Source organism: Notechis scutatus, chromosome 1, assembly GCF_049901735.1.
Source record: "Notechis scutatus isolate UNSWTSFEM ecotype Mainland chromosome 1, rNotScu1.2, whole genome shotgun sequence".
NCBI classification, from domain to species: domain Eukaryota; kingdom Metazoa; phylum Chordata; class Lepidosauria; order Squamata; family Elapidae; genus Notechis; species Notechis scutatus.
This window is the reverse complement of record NC_142009.1, coordinates 104,126,552-104,142,167: the sequence shown is the minus strand read 5'-3', so window position 1 is coordinate 104,142,167 and position 15,616 is coordinate 104,126,552. Positions and strand designations below refer to the sequence as shown.

Genomic DNA, 15,616 nt, shown 5'->3' with positions numbered 1-15,616 from the left:
AATACAGGTAATCCTCAGTTTGCAACCATTTGTTCAGCAATTGTTCAGTTACTGAAAAAATGGACTTACAGCCACTCCTCACACTTACATCTATCTCAGCGTCCCCCTCATGGACACACAATAAAACTTTGTGTACTTGGCCATTGGCCCATATTTACAACTATCACAGTATCCCATGGTCACATTCTTCTGTCCTGTGTGACTGTCTCCACTTCAACTCCACACATACCTATCTCCCTCCTATCCATCACTGCCTTTTGGCCATCCTGGCAGAATGAATATGTCACTGTATTCTGCTCCTGATGCTGCCAATACTTGATTCCTCTCCTCCTTGGCATTATCATCTTTTTTCTGCCATCACCTTGTCTTTTCTCCAATGGGTCCATCAATGCTAGCCAGCCTTAGATCCTATTCTATGGGGATTTTGCCAATGCTGGGCTCAGAGGCAACAATGAGGAGCAGTATAAATTGAATTACGCCATCTTCGGTCTGATCTAAGTATGGTATATAAAATCATACATTGCAATGTCCTACCTGTCAATGAATACTTCAGCTTCAACCATAACAATACAAGAGCAAACAATAGATACAAACTCAAGGTTAATCGCACCAAACTTGATTGCAGGAAATACGACTTCAGCAACAGAGTGGTCAATGTCTGGAATACTCTACCTGACTCTGTGGTTTCTTTCCCAAACCCCCAAAACTTTAACCTTGGACTGTCTACTATTGACCTCACCCCTTTCCTAAGAGGTCTGTAGGGGGCGTGCATAAGCGCATCAATGTGCCTACCGTCCCTGTCCTATTGTTTATTTTTCTTATATGTACCCATTTCATGTATCTACAACTATGTATATACTTATACCTATTATCTTGTAAGCGATTGACAAATCAAATAAATCAAATAAATAAATAAAGTATGGCAGCAAGGACAAATGGTAGAATACAGCAGTATCTTCATCTCTGCCATGCTATGCAGGTGGTCAAAAGGGCAGAAACTGGGGAGGGGGAAAGACAGGTAGGTGGCAGAGTTGAAGAGGCAGCACTTCGCACACATCAGAGGAGTTGGCCCTGCCTCTCACTGCCACCTCTGACCCCAGGTTGACAGAGCATCTATATTGTGAGACTTGAGGCCCATCCACAGGAAGAGATGCAAGGCAACACCAAGGAGGAGGAAGACAAGGACACCACCGTGTATGACAGGGAGGAAAGTCCACTGGGGGCGATGGAATACAGTATCATCTTCAATTTGGCCATGCTGTGCAGAGTGACCAAAAGGGCACAGATGGACAGGGAGCTAGGCTAGCAGAGGCAGTTGAAGCTGAGGTACTTCATGCAGGGCAGGAGAAATGAATTGGCTTCATCTGTTATCAGTGATCCCCTGGAATTGTCACTTGATTTGGAAGAACTGAAGCGCTCGACTAAGAAGATCAACACAGGAATGGCTTAGATCATGGGTGTCTAACTCAATTGCATCACTGGTTGGATCGTGACGTATCACAATATTTTGTTGCCTTTGCAGAGCCAAAGTAGGCATGGCCTGCACATGATGTATCCAGCCCGTGAGCCACCAGTTTGACAGGTCTTGCTTAGATAGAGGAGGGTCAGCTAGGAGGCAGGAGACTTAATTACCATTTGCAATTTTCTCAGCCAGCTTCTGGCAAACAAAATCAACGAGGAAGCTGGCAGGAGGTTACAAGTCGTGGTCATGTGAGGCCCTTATCTAATGACTACTGGGAATGCTGAAACTGCTATGTGGTCATATGATATTTTGCTTAACAACTGCTTTGCTCTGTGACAGAAATTCCAGTCCCAATTAGGCTCATAATCCAAGGATTACCTGTGAGGATACTCTTAAAACTGATTAAGATTATTCCTGACTGACTGAGATGGAGGGTGAGCATGTTTCCTGTTTTTTGACAAACTGGCAAGATGGGAGATAAGACTGCTGCTCTGAAGATAAAAAGGGCAATATCAGGATATAGATCAAGGGTCTTCAAACTTGACAGCTTTAAGACTTGTGGACTTCAACTCCCAGAATTCCTGAGCTAACATGACTGGAGGAGGAATTCTGGGAGTTGAAGTCCACAAGTCTTAAAGCTGTCAAGTTTGAAGACTCCATTATAGATTAATTATATTTCGTTAAACAGGAAATATAGAAGCACTTCTGTGGAAGTACTATTAAATCAATTGCCTAGAAGCACAGATGTATGTTGTATTTAGCCAAGGTACATGTTTTCCTACCAAAGGTAGGTCAAAGAAAAGAGGCTGCCAGAAAATGACAAAGTTGGTCTGATTATTATTTTTTTGAATTTTATGTCAAATATTTATTATTTTACCTCTGATTGAGCCTTTTCAACATATAAATATTTCAAATATAGTGAGGATAAAGCCCCAGAAGTTCAGGTTAGTCTTGCACATCATGATTATATCTTCTAAAGTGCCATACATACTTTTCTAACCATTTTTTTCCCCAGAAGGACTATACATAGTTAGACCACTACATGGCATATGTAAAATATCTGAAATTAGCTTTTTTAAAAAGAAGAAAACCTGAAGAATTCCATTTATTTGTTAGAGTTAGTTCTAGTCAAATTCAATTCTAGTTTCAGACAGTATAAGTTCAATGAACTAATATTTAATTTTCACATAAGGTTGTTTATTTCTGGACCTTTTTTAGATATAAAAATCATTGCTAAATCTCATTTAGCAATGAGATTTATTTCAGCAGCCATTTATACTATCAATAGTATAAATTTATTTATACTATTGATAAATAGCAATTTATTTCAGCAGCCATTTATGCTATCTCTAAAAACAACTACTTAAACTTTAAAAAACAATTTGGTGTTGTTTTTATTGATTAAATATCATTCTGAACAATTAATAGTATATATATACATATATCTAGGTCATTTATCATTTTCTGGTAATTTTCTCTTCTGTCCAAATAAAATAAAATCAGTTTAAATAACTGAAATGCGTTAGCTCAGGATTATTAATAACATTAATGAATATAGGAAATTTTAGTCATATAACTAAAGCTGTTCCAAAGTTGGGTAGTAAAAGAATACAGACTAACCATATGTGGCAGGTAGCTAAAATTAAGTTCTGTTAAATGTCTTTTGGTCCCATGGCACTTACTGAACAATATGTAAACTGTATATTAATTCATAAATTATAAATCAGTATTTAAATGCAGTAGTAAGAAGCAAGGATAATGAAAATATTTAGAAGAGATATACTGATTACACATCATATAGAGTAATAGCCCCACCCTCCCCATGACAAATACACTGTCCAAGTTAACTCTCTTTATGACAATCCTTAGATATATTTATTTGGAACTATGACTTGCTGTGTTCCCTCTGTATGCAGTGTTAAGCAAACCAAATTCTTGTCAGAATAAACCCTTTGGGTTTTTATAAACTTAAAAAAAAAATCCTAGGAGTACATCTGGCTGAATAGAGTTAAAAATTCTTGCAAGTAAGCATAAATAGGATTACAATGAAAGACATAAAACCTTTTTATTCTACAATACTATCTGTGTAAGTTTTATCTAAACATTTTGATACTATATTTATTTGGATTTTGTTTCATAGTCCATGTTTTTCAGACTACAATTTATTGCAACCTCCCCCCCTCCCCTTGGGAATCTTACTGATCTAACTTAACAACAAACTCTGTAAGATAAGGATCATTTATTTTATCTTGATCTCCTTGTCAAAACTTATGTATCTGGCCATCCCATACATGACACAGATCTATCTATACCTACTGCAGAGGTATGGAAGAGAGGGGTATTTTTGCTTTTGTACTTTTTTTCCTGGAAAGTATTATGATACTTTCCTTTGATTAAAAAACAACAGTGAGAAAAAGGAGAAAAATATATTTATTCCCAAGACAACCGATGGGCTGTATGAGACAATGCTATCTCTATCTTTGATGGTTGTTGTTATTTTGCAGAATATCTTCTGGTCCTCCTGTTACACCCCACCCCCCCACCCCTTTTTTTCCTGTGCCCTAGTGAATAAAACGTAAGCAATCCTCACCTGTGGAATCAACACTTGCTGCTATTGTTAAATGGATTTGTGACAAATACAATTACCCATAGGGAAATATCAGAACCAAGTGTAGAACTTCGAAAAAAAGAATGCTTTATAAGAAACTACAATTAGACACAAAAAGGCCAGCCTGCTTTTATAAGTTAACATTTTGTAAGATTAGGAATTATGAAATAATACACTGAGTATTATATAATATTCAAATATTCTACATTTACAAGAACTGAGGAATTAAATTACAAAATAATAATTATTAGAACTGCCTAGAGTAGCCCCAAAGCGTGGTAAGCAGCAAATAAATTTAATAAATAAATAACAAATATAGGCAACGAACTATTAAAAACTGTCACCTATTATCAGTAGGTTTTCTTTTTTTATATTTATACTGAGTGCCTTGAGTTCCTGCATATTTTTTTTTTGTAGTTTTCATTTATGTCACAAATTTGGCCCAGCAGTATTTACATGCATGCATTGCATGTACGTGTACACACACACACACACACACACACACACACACACACACACGGAATTTCTGGGGGTTCTTGAAGGTTTACCTGAAATCTGCTAAATCTAGTTTGCTAAAAGCATAAGAATATTATTAACCAAAATAATATTTATAAATCTATCTTATATAGATTTTATGAAAGAGCAAAATATTTTTTTTAATCCTGTCTGGCTAGGTGTTAGAATCATCCTCTTACAGCAGATGTTTTATGATCATTTTGAGATAGCAATTTAAAGGTGGTTTTTTTTTGTCAGTGATTAAGAATCTTCCTGTTGTCTAGGATTAATAAGACATTTTTAAAACACGTCCAACACTTATGAGCTTTGCCAGAAACAGAAACTCTACACTGTATTTCCTAATGTTATGTTTGAAAAGGGGAGGGGAGAGACAGCCAAGGTGAGTTATAGCTTAGCACCGCCATCAGACAAAAGCAGTATTTATACAGCTGGATTTCATTATGGTTATAATGCACGGAGGCGGGAGTGGAGACTGACCATTCGCTTCCAACAACGTGTACAGACGGAGGAGTGTGTGCTCTTTACACAGAAACACGCCGAGATTCTGCCCCCAACCCACCTCCCGGCTGCACCACTGAGGGTCACACGGCGCAGTCCCTAACCAGGGAAACGCGCCCTGCGCGGTTCGCAAGTCAGCGCCCCCCCCGGGCACAACGCTCAGACGTGCCATTCCTTTCCCCGCGATTCCCAGGCAGGGGCCCCGCTCAACCGCAGCGGCGGCGGGAGCAGGTAGGGGAGGCTCCCGCTGCAGCGCGCCCAACATCGCGAGGCGGAAGACGAAGAGGGAGAGAGGAGGTCGGGGAACTCTGGTTCATCCGTCCTTCCCCCCCCAAAAAAAGCAGAACTGGTCCCGAAAAGAAAGGGCAGAAGGCAGGCAGGGTCCCCGGGGCCAACAAAGCCTCCTTCGCCTCAGCCGTGCCCGGAGCGAGCGGGCACCCGTCCTTACCCGATGGAGTGGCACCGAAGACTCTCACCACGGGCACCTTCTTCACGGGGGCTTCCCTAAAGGGGGACTGGCAGGGGTCCAGGCCGGGTAGCGGGCTGCTCATGTAGTAATCGGCGGTCACGACCCTCACTGAGAACATGTTCGCCGCCACGAAGGAGAGGCGCCGCTAAGGGCTACCGCTGGGCGCACCCCGAGGCTGGGGCTCGGCGCACCCGTCCGCAGCGCCAGAGCGCAGCCCCCGCCTTCTTTCCTCAACACGCCCGGCGCGCACGCGCTCCCGCGCTTGGGCGAACCAACGGCCGGGGCCGTCCTCGGGGTAGGGAGAGCGAGACGCGCACGCGCTTGCGCCGGGTCTCCGCTTCCCCTCCCCTCTCCTGTCACCAGGATCGAGCGCCAACCGGGAGGAGGCTCTTTAGAACGAGGTGGACCGCGCGTGGCTCATCGTGAGCAAATCCCATTCTGCCCGTGGCGCGGAAACAGCGCCAGAGCCGGAGCTTTCTCGGCTGCGGTTGTTGTTGCCATGATGATGACGTCACGAGACGGCCACCTTGTGGAGGGTTAAAGACGGGGGTGGGGAGGTGGGCGGTTGGGAAGCGAAAAAGGTTGGACTCTTCTTCCTCACTCGCGCGCGTGTTTGGGCTTAGAGAGAGAGAATCATTGCTATCGAAAGTTCGGCTTTCGAACTCCCAGGGCTGGGAAAAGTTATACGGAGAGCGCAGTCGCGGTTAGGGACTGGACTGGTAACTTGTAAGGGATCATATTTAGCCGCCATTTCAGAAGTCGAGCCCCCTTAACTCAAAGGGAAGGAAGGTGAGTTCCTCGGGCGCTTTGGAAAGGCGTTAGAGGGAAATTGTGTGAGGAGCAGAAGTCGCGGGGAGGGGGGGGGGAGAGAAGAAATACGACCGGGCAACGCTTCCTGCGCGCGCTTCTTTCTCTCCCGCCCCCTCCCAGTTAAGGAAGGGCCGTTCCTGTCGGAGAAGAGAAAGATGAATGGAGCGCAGCCTTGCTGAAGGGCGGGGCTTTAGCTGCGCGCTGCGGAAGAGGAACGTGCCTCCCCCAGCTGCGGAGCTCGGCGCTGACAGCTGGTCTGCGGTGGCGCGGGAACTTAAGACTGGGGGCCGCCAGCCAGGTGGCGGTACAGTTGTTGAAGCCTGAGCTGACTTGGTGATTGTTAAAAACCTGCCAATTGGGGTGACAAATGAGCGGGGCGATCGGCTTTTTATGGGAGGGTTTGCGCGCACTGAATGCCTCCTCTACAACAAAGCGACGCGTGCCTGCACAAATGGTTTTTCCAATTCGACTACGTTACGGAGCCAAGTACCCTGAGGGTTTAGAAAAGGTCAAGTGCCATGCATTTGTCATCTTGCTGCCCCCTTGGCACAACGACCGTCGAACTGCAGCCGTTTATTGGAATTTAGAAATCTCTTTCACTGATCAAGGAAACCTCTGGCTGTGTAATACTTGCTTAGTGGTTGCATAATAAAACTGTTCTACTGCTATAGTAAAAAAAAAAGATTCACCACAAATTATATCTATTTTTTCCTTTTTTTACTTTTTTTTTTCCACTTAATGTACACCTATACAAATATTCTGCCTTTGTTTAAGAAAAGGAAGGTTGTCCTATGATAACTGAGGCACTGTACAGAGCAAATATTATGTTTCTCCAGTTTGGAATTTTTTTATTTTTTTTTGCTTATGCAACAAATACCTTAATTTAGTATTTGGAATCTTCCACTAATACATACAAGCTAAAGGCTCTCTGGATTATTATTATTATTATTATTATTTTTTACGTTTAGGAACTGTCAATGCTTTTGTAAGGTATTGATGATAGATAATAGATAAAATAACTTTATTGTCACATTGAATATACATTAATCTTCATACATTAAAATAAAATTTCATTGCATACAGTATTCATAAATGTTTATCAAATATAAAAGTATGCAGAATAAGGAGAAGAGGTAGTTACTTATACCATGACAGTGGATAGAAACTTGAAAGTACATGGGCTTTGTTCACCAAGACATTTATGGTTAACCTATCCATAGTTTATTTAACAAACTGTTCTGGGGTCATTCAACTAAGAACCCTAAATTAACCATATGGACTGGGTTCACACTGAATACTTGGTTAGCATGGCAGCAACAGGATAATATTTTCTAGAGTCTAGGCTCAGAAACTGAGCAGGTTTGGGACTGGTATGAGAGACCAAATAATAGTAACGCTGTGTGGGTTAAATTAGGAAGTCAAAAGCACCTTCCTGAAGAACATAGGGGCAAGCCACTTCCATACTGCTACTAAGAAAACTCCATAGTTATATCCATTATGCTAGGGGTTGTATTGGGAGTTCTCTATTGAATTCTCTATGTAATGAGAAATAAATGCAGTATATTGTATGAACACAATCATAATGCAGACTGCAGTCTGGTAGCCTCGCTAACTAGATTTTCTTCTCCATGGATGGGGAGAAAGCACAGAATCAGAGGAAAGCTGACTTCATATGCAATATTTACTTTTTATTGGGAAAGGAATAAATGTGTCATTTAAGACTTTGGCTGATCCCAAGCTGTTGTAGCATCTTAATACCTCTCTTCCCAGCAGTCCTAGAGATGACCTATATTAATTTTCCTTGTATTCATCTCAATGCAATGGAATTTATTTGTTTTTTTAAACAGAAACAAAAAACCCTACTTTCATTGAATCCAGACTATTTCAGGCATCGGGGGATTCCCACTGGAAATAATTTGCATAACCTTACATTAACATTCTTTTTTATTTCTCAGTTTTGAACATATGCAAACTTGCTTGTCTATTAAATAGAAATTTTAAAAAACAATTTTGTGTACAGTAAAAATTTTATTTAGTACTCAGCAGCAAATCCAATTGTACCTAAAACAAAGACCTCTGTCCATTGCCCTTCAGAATGTCTAATGTGTGTTGCTAGGCAACAATCCCAATAATGAGCTGTAAATTTGAATAAGCTACCGATATCAATCAAAGAAAATAAAGTAGCTTAATCTTAAATATGGATATTTCTTAACTAGCTCTCTGCCCTAAATGACCTCTAGATTTCCACATCATATTAAAAAACAACAAAGCTAAGAGCACAAGCCAATTGAGATTTAAGTCCTCTGCCAAAATAGGTGATCGTTGATATTAAATTAGTAACTATGAATATACCAGAATAGATGTATTACTAGGATGCAAAATATTATATTTTTACTGTAGAAATGCTGAAAAGATCCAGAGACCTAAATTTCCTAATATCTTACTAGGGGCGTGGCCATATACAACATACTACCACCTTAATATCCCACCCCTCCCCTAGGCAGGATTCTCTATAGTAGCCTTGTTTACCTTTTGTGTTCTTGGACAAATGAACACACTTCCGAACAAAGCACCTTCCATCTTTTTTATTTGTTAGAAAGTTACAGCTCTATTTAGCTGAGAATCATTTTTAAAAATAAATACGCTGTAAGCTGTCACTTTTATTTTTTAGTTGTCTTTTCCCCCTTGTTTTTTTGTAATTTTAAAAAAGCCAGGTGATAGGGCTTGGAAAGCCCAGTGGCATATTGTAGAGTCCCTATTAATTGATAAATACAAATTGCATTAAAAAAGAAACAGACTTACATAATAGATTGACTTTTCTATGCCAATTTTTATCAAGTGATTTTATTCATTCATAAATATACCTGTGTAATTCTATATATCTAAATACAATAGTGACGGAAATGTCACTATAGTGTTTATACAATGTATAATTTTAGTTGCAATATTTCAAAGAATAAAAACAGATAAGTCATTTTTTTCAGTGTTTTTAGGTCTTGTTTCAGCTTTTTCGTCACGTATACTACCTCTTCTTCCAAGGAACCACAAAACCTTTTTTTTCCCCACAAGGAGCCTTTTATCAAAGCAAAACAAATAGTGTAGTCTTTGCAGCATTGTCTTCTTAAAAATTGGGCTCATGAGGAATCTGCAGTTGTATTGTCCTGACAGAAAATATAAGAGGGCATGGGGAAGCCTGATCGGCTGTTTGGGTAGTTTTGAAAGTCATGAAGACCAGAATAGAGGCACATAGAGAATAGTGCCGGTTATGGGGGAAGAACATTCACGGGCAACTTATACAAATTAGAGTCAAGCAAGATGGAAAGGATGTAAGAGCACCGAAACAACTTGTATATGCTGTAGGCCACAAAAAATAGTAGTGCTGGTCAAGGGGAAAGAAGGAGAAACCAGCTGTAGAAAGTCAGCACCCACCCATCCTGCTAGAGAATGAAATATTTTGGGGAATATTAAAAAGGCAGAATAGAATATTTCCCCTAAAGGAGACCTGGGAAAAAAATCTTAAGGGAGGCAGAAACCAGCACCAGTCTCCATGCCCCAAGCAGAAACTGAGTAGGCCAGCTTTTAGAAATGCAGATTTGGTAATTCATTCAGGTCAAGACAGAAACTCCTGCTAAGCAATTAGGCAAGACAAGATTAATTCCAACAAACACCTAGGATTTTCATTTCCCCTTTTGCCTATAGAGCCAGCTATGACTCCTACATGACCCCATAGAAATAAAAAAGGTATAAAAACCCACCCTACTCTCAACTCCATTTTGTCAGCTGTCCAAGAACTGCACCCTGTGCGTGTTGGTTCTGCTCACCAATAAACAGAATCTTTCTTTCCAGTCAGCCTCCATTTTATTCCTGGCTTGGAACGAACTGGATTTTTCATCCAACAGCCCAAATTAATGCTGTTCCAGTCTTCCTCCTAGGCTGATTTCCTATGATTTTACCTCAGGCATGTATCATCTTTTAGTCAGAGTCTTATGTCAGTGGTTTTTATTTGTTTTTGGTTTTTTGCCTTTTGGGAACCTGGGAGATGATCCTCATTTTCTTGGTTTTCATAATCTTGTACTCATTTGCATTCCTTTCCCATACATAGTAATTCTAATAAAAGTTTCCTTCAGATACAAGTAGATTCCTGATTCATGGTTTAAGTCACTCTTGGATTAAACACACAAATATACACAAATAAAGAGAGGTCACGCTGTTATATTTTGTAGGCTACCAATATGCAATTCTATTCATGCTCTGTGTTAATCAAGTATTCAGTAGCCAATTTACATGCATACAGTTCTGCAGAGAAATCCAAGATTCCTGCAGTAGTAATAACAAAAGAACACTTTTCATATTGAATCAAAAAATTCATAAAATTTTTATTTCTTCTATCAAAAAGGTAAGGTAAAAGACAGAAAAATATTGGTAATTTTGTGCGTTTCAGGCCTACTTTACTGGTATATGTGTTAGTATGCCGTATTTACAATGAATATGGCATTAGCAATTATTGTTTATAATCCCCATGTGCTATTTATATTACATATTTGTACTACATAATAAAACAAATATTATAAAAATACACAAATGCTATAGTTAGTTGTCCTAAATATCAGAGATTCAGGATTGTAGAGGAAATAGCACTTAAATCTGTCTCTCATTGGCATAAAATATCATTCATCATGGCTTCCATCCCATTCAGATTTCTTTGACCTTTTCCTTGATTGTAAATGCCTAATAGCTAATAACACATCAGACATTATTATGTATCTCATTCCATCTTATCAGTTTCCATTTCATAATATGGCTTTTTGTGTACTGGTAGAATTATGTTTGGAAAAGCTTTGCTGTAATTATTTGCATTTCTTGATTTATATGTTGCTACTTCCTAAGATTTTTGATAGTTCCATATAAATCACAGGTGTCAAACTCGTGTTGTTTTGCTGTCATGTGATGTTTCGTGACGTTTTTCCCATTCGCAGAGCTGTGGTGGGCGTGGCCTGCACGTGACATCTGGACCACGGGCTGCCAGTTTGACACTCCTGGTATAAATGAAACTCGCATACAACAATAAAACCTAAAAAAAATAGTAAAGTGAGGCACCATATGAATTCTGAATTGAATACTGTCTTTCTATGTACCTGCTTCCAATTAAGCTGAACCGTGTGCCATGAAGATATTGGAAAGAGGGAAGGACCCATTCTAGTCTGAGGGGCAGGCTGTTTCAAAGTGAGGGAGTTCAGGTAGAAGTGGGGGGAAATCAGCCATTGAGTTGATTAGAAGCACATTCACAACTACACTAATCTACTTGTGTTTAACGTGGGTAGTAGATTTTATTGAGAAAATAAAAAAGATTTATAGGCTATTCTGGTGAAGAAGTACCGTGTTTCTCATATAATAAGGCCGGGTCTTATTTTTTTTGGAGCCCCGAAAAAATGGCTAGGCCGTCTTTTCGGGGGTGACTTAATTTTTTCCCTTGCATCTTCTGGCGGGCAGGTGGCGATGGCTTGGATGTTGACCTCGGCGTTGGTGGGGCACTTCGTATCGGGGTCAACGCAGGCAGCACCATATCTGGGTGTGCAACAAAAGTACTTCCTAACGGCAAGCCCCCCCACCATTCCCCCCCATTTCGCATGTTTTAATGTAGGCCTTAATTTGGGGGGAGGGGCTTAATTTCATTTCATGCCTATAAAACATGCTGGGACTTCCGATTGGGGGAGGCCGTATTGTTGGAGAAACAGGGTAGTAAGCCAAAGGAAGCTTATAGCAATGTCTCAACATTCAGGATGGAAGAAGAAGGAATTTAAATGGTAGAGATTAGGAAGCTGGCAAATGGAAGAAAAATAGAGATACATATCTTTTCTTATAATTGGTTTATTAAAATGTGAAAGAGACAAAGTCTTTAGTGCCAAAGTTCAGAAGACTCTTGGGGCCTCCATCAGTTTTTTTTTTCTAGGCAAAGAAGTGTAACGATTGTTCCAAAAATTGGGGTTCCAAAGGCTAGTCAGAAAGCAAATGCAGCTGTTTTGATTAATTTTATTTTTGTAAGCTTTACAACAGTATTTAAGTCTGAGTCAAGAATGGACAACTTGTGTTTCATTGAACTTCCAGTTTCCTTTTGTTGCTCTTGAAACACCCCTCCCCCTCGGAAGGTAGTATCCTAAAAATTTTCAGCAGGAAAATGAAATAGATACCACAGTTTCAGATAAAAAGAAAACAGGGAAGGTCCCACCCAAACCTTATCCTTCTCGAATGATATTGTGCTACTACAGTCCTATGCAAGTACAGTAATACCAGTTAAAAGTGAAGCAACCGGTCATGGAAACGTTACTTGTTCTATGCTTAAGTTGACTGAAACAATGTCAGATCAGAATTCAGTTCTTTCAACAGCCAGTTGATAAGTTGTATTATATTAACTTTTATTGCACCCAGAAACAGAAAAAAATCTAGTCCTAGAGATCTCAAGTGGTTAGAAATGACAATATATAAAGTATTCATCTGAAGGGAGGTACCCTAATTTGAATTTCACTTTTTAATTTATCCAATCAAAATGTACACCTGAGTCAGGGTCATAGAAAGGCCACCCTGAAGGCAAGCTAGATCTTTTCTACTGGTTCTATAATACTATGTGTGGAGATTAGATACTCCCAACAAGAGTTCAGACACTATAACAACCTAAAACAGCTGAAATTGGAAGCAAGCAGTAGGACCACTTATTTGTTACTCTTTTATTCGCTGTTCAGAAACTCAGCCAACATTTCTATTGAACAGTACTATCAGTGAAGTGGGTTTCAAAAAGCAACATAGATTTAGAGGGTTCCAAGTTTCCAATCTGGAAATCTGGTAGATAACAAAGTAGTGTACCATTTCCCCACTGTTCTATTCTAATATTGTGTGTGGTTTCAGAGATACCTAAAATTATTCTTGGTTTAATATCAGAATAAAAGAAGGTTAGAAAATAAAAAAAAAAATGGCTATTGGCTACAACTGATAGCTTGAATACAGTCTCATGAATAATATGCATTATGCTGGGCATGGGGAACATTCTTTTGTGCAACTTAGATTTAACCTTAAAATATATGTGGTTGATATAATTACTTCTAATGTATATGCTTTTCTATTTATTTCATTTTTCTTCTCCATTAATGTTACAATTTGGCAGTAAGATTTGGAGGTACTCCTAGAGATATACACAAGATTTACAGGATGTTGCGCAACTTCAACCTAAACACTCCGAACCATTTTAGACCTTGTTATGGTTTCTGATGTCTAAAGCAGCTGTCTCACTCTTCATAAAACATGGTATCTATTTGTATGCAAACAGGAGTACAGTATATGTTTTCCATATCCTTCTCAATTTCAACAGTGAGCTGAAAATTCATGTTGTATTAATAAAGGATCTCCCTGAGTAAGAAGCTTACATTAGAATCTGTAGATTAAAGAATAAATCTATATCTTTTGTTTTTGTAAGTCTTGCCGGGGCACAATAACATGCATCTGTAATGTGCAAGGAGACTTGAATAAGTAAATGGTCATGGCTTCTGAGTAATGAGACAAATGTAAATATGATCTGCTATGTCCTCACTTGAACTTGCAGGACTCCCATATCTGTAAAACATGACAACTCTTGCTATAACCAGACCAATATGAATGACTATTTTTAGAACTGAGCAGCCGCCTTATTTAGCCATGATAGAACTGAAGGGGTTGTTTGCCATAGCTCAGCAATAAACTGTAAGTAATCCCAGATAGAATTGTGCCTTCTCTAGAATATAACAGAATAAATTTGGCTTGCAAGTAGTTAATACTTCTAAAGTAAAATAATAGCAAAATAATATTAAGAAAATTGTACTAATAACATAAATTTTGAAATAGATATATGACTCTTACGTTGCTTTCTGTAAATTAAGAAAGAGGATTAATCTACCCACCTTCCTACCTAATTACCCAATTAGCTAGTTTATATATCCATCTAGTTGTTCATTATGGTCATCACTGCATTCATATGTTCTGCTTAATGGTGTGATTTGTTTTGGTTTAGTATGTGAACATGGCTGGTATAGCAGATAAATTATGGATTGTTATTTAGCATGTTGTTTGAACGTAGGCCTTTGATATTTGCTCTATAAACCATGATTGAACAGGCAATGAGTTAGTATGATGTATCAAATACAGTCTTTAGTTTCACATCTTTTTACCTAAAAATACCATACGTTTCTATTCTATGTTTCAGACTGAAAATACGACCGTAGGCTTTTCCATGGACGGTTTAATCAGGCCCAAGGTCTGTCCCTATTTTGAAAAGTTGAATTCACAGGTTAAGCTTCACTATATGTGACCAACACGTGAAGGCAGTACCTTCTGAGCAACAGGGATATGTGTTTGATGGTAAAAAGAGAATGCAAACAAAAAATCGGTCTGTTTTCTGAGAGTTAGCAGAAGCACCCCTGTATTGTAGCCCTTAAATGGGTGGCAAGTGTTTTTAAAAACATGCTACTTAATTCTAGTATCATACTATTCAGTCTGCTTTCCATAAAAGAAAACAGTCCCCGCAGTACCTCTTAGCTTAAATTATGCTAGGGATATTGTGACAATAAATAGTAAGCTTGACCTATATTAATTTAGAGAGAGCGTTATTCTGCAAATTGGAAAAAAGACTTACTTGTATAACGGGGAGTGATATAAGCATCTGTTTTGCTTCCAAACTGACAGTCTCTAGACCACCCATGTTTGATATTGGAGGCAACTAGTAGAGATCTTGCATAAAATGTTAAAATAAACAATTGTCTTCTTAACAGGAATGTTTCTCTTCCATGAACTTTATAGCAATGTTTAAGAGACACAGCAATGGAGAGAGATAAAATAACAAAAAACAATTTACTTTCTTCTCACACCTTATTGCTTTATTATAATACAGTAAAGGACTCAGGATTTGGGCGTGTTCAGTCCCATTTTGAACTCAGTATTACTGTAGTGTTTCGGAAGTGTCTGTTTTCATTTCCTGTTTCCTGAAATCCCTTTCCTCTCCAGGTTGAAAGACTCAATACTCTGTCATTTGGTTCGATCCCTCTCAGGCTAATGGAGCCATTCAACCCATGTCTTCCAAGCTCCAACTTCAGAGACCTCCAGAAAGCTGGAAACCTCCCTAGACCATTTGCCATTTCCATGGCTTAAAAAAGGGGGTTTCCCACCCTCTTTCTGAGCATTTGGGGGAACTTTTTTATGGAGAAAATTGATGGCTGTTAGTCACCTTGAATTC

At 39.2% G+C, this 15,616-nt stretch overlaps 1 protein-coding gene across 2 annotated transcripts in view; it reads right to left on the bottom strand.

Annotated features, from left to right (window-relative positions):
- REV3L (REV3 like, DNA directed polymerase zeta catalytic subunit) overlaps positions 1-6,070 on the bottom strand; it is a 73,415-nt gene extending 67,345 nt beyond the window's left edge. For both annotated transcript variants that reach the window (XM_026666685.2, XM_087973350.1), the window contains exon 1: positions 5,533-6,070. In XM_026666685.2, the coding sequence (XP_026522470.2) occupies positions 5,533-5,671 (139 nt within the window). In that variant the 5' untranslated portion in view covers positions 5,672-6,070. The remainder of the gene's footprint in view (positions 1-5,532) is intronic.
- Between the last annotated feature and the right edge of the window lie 9,546 nt (positions 6,071-15,616).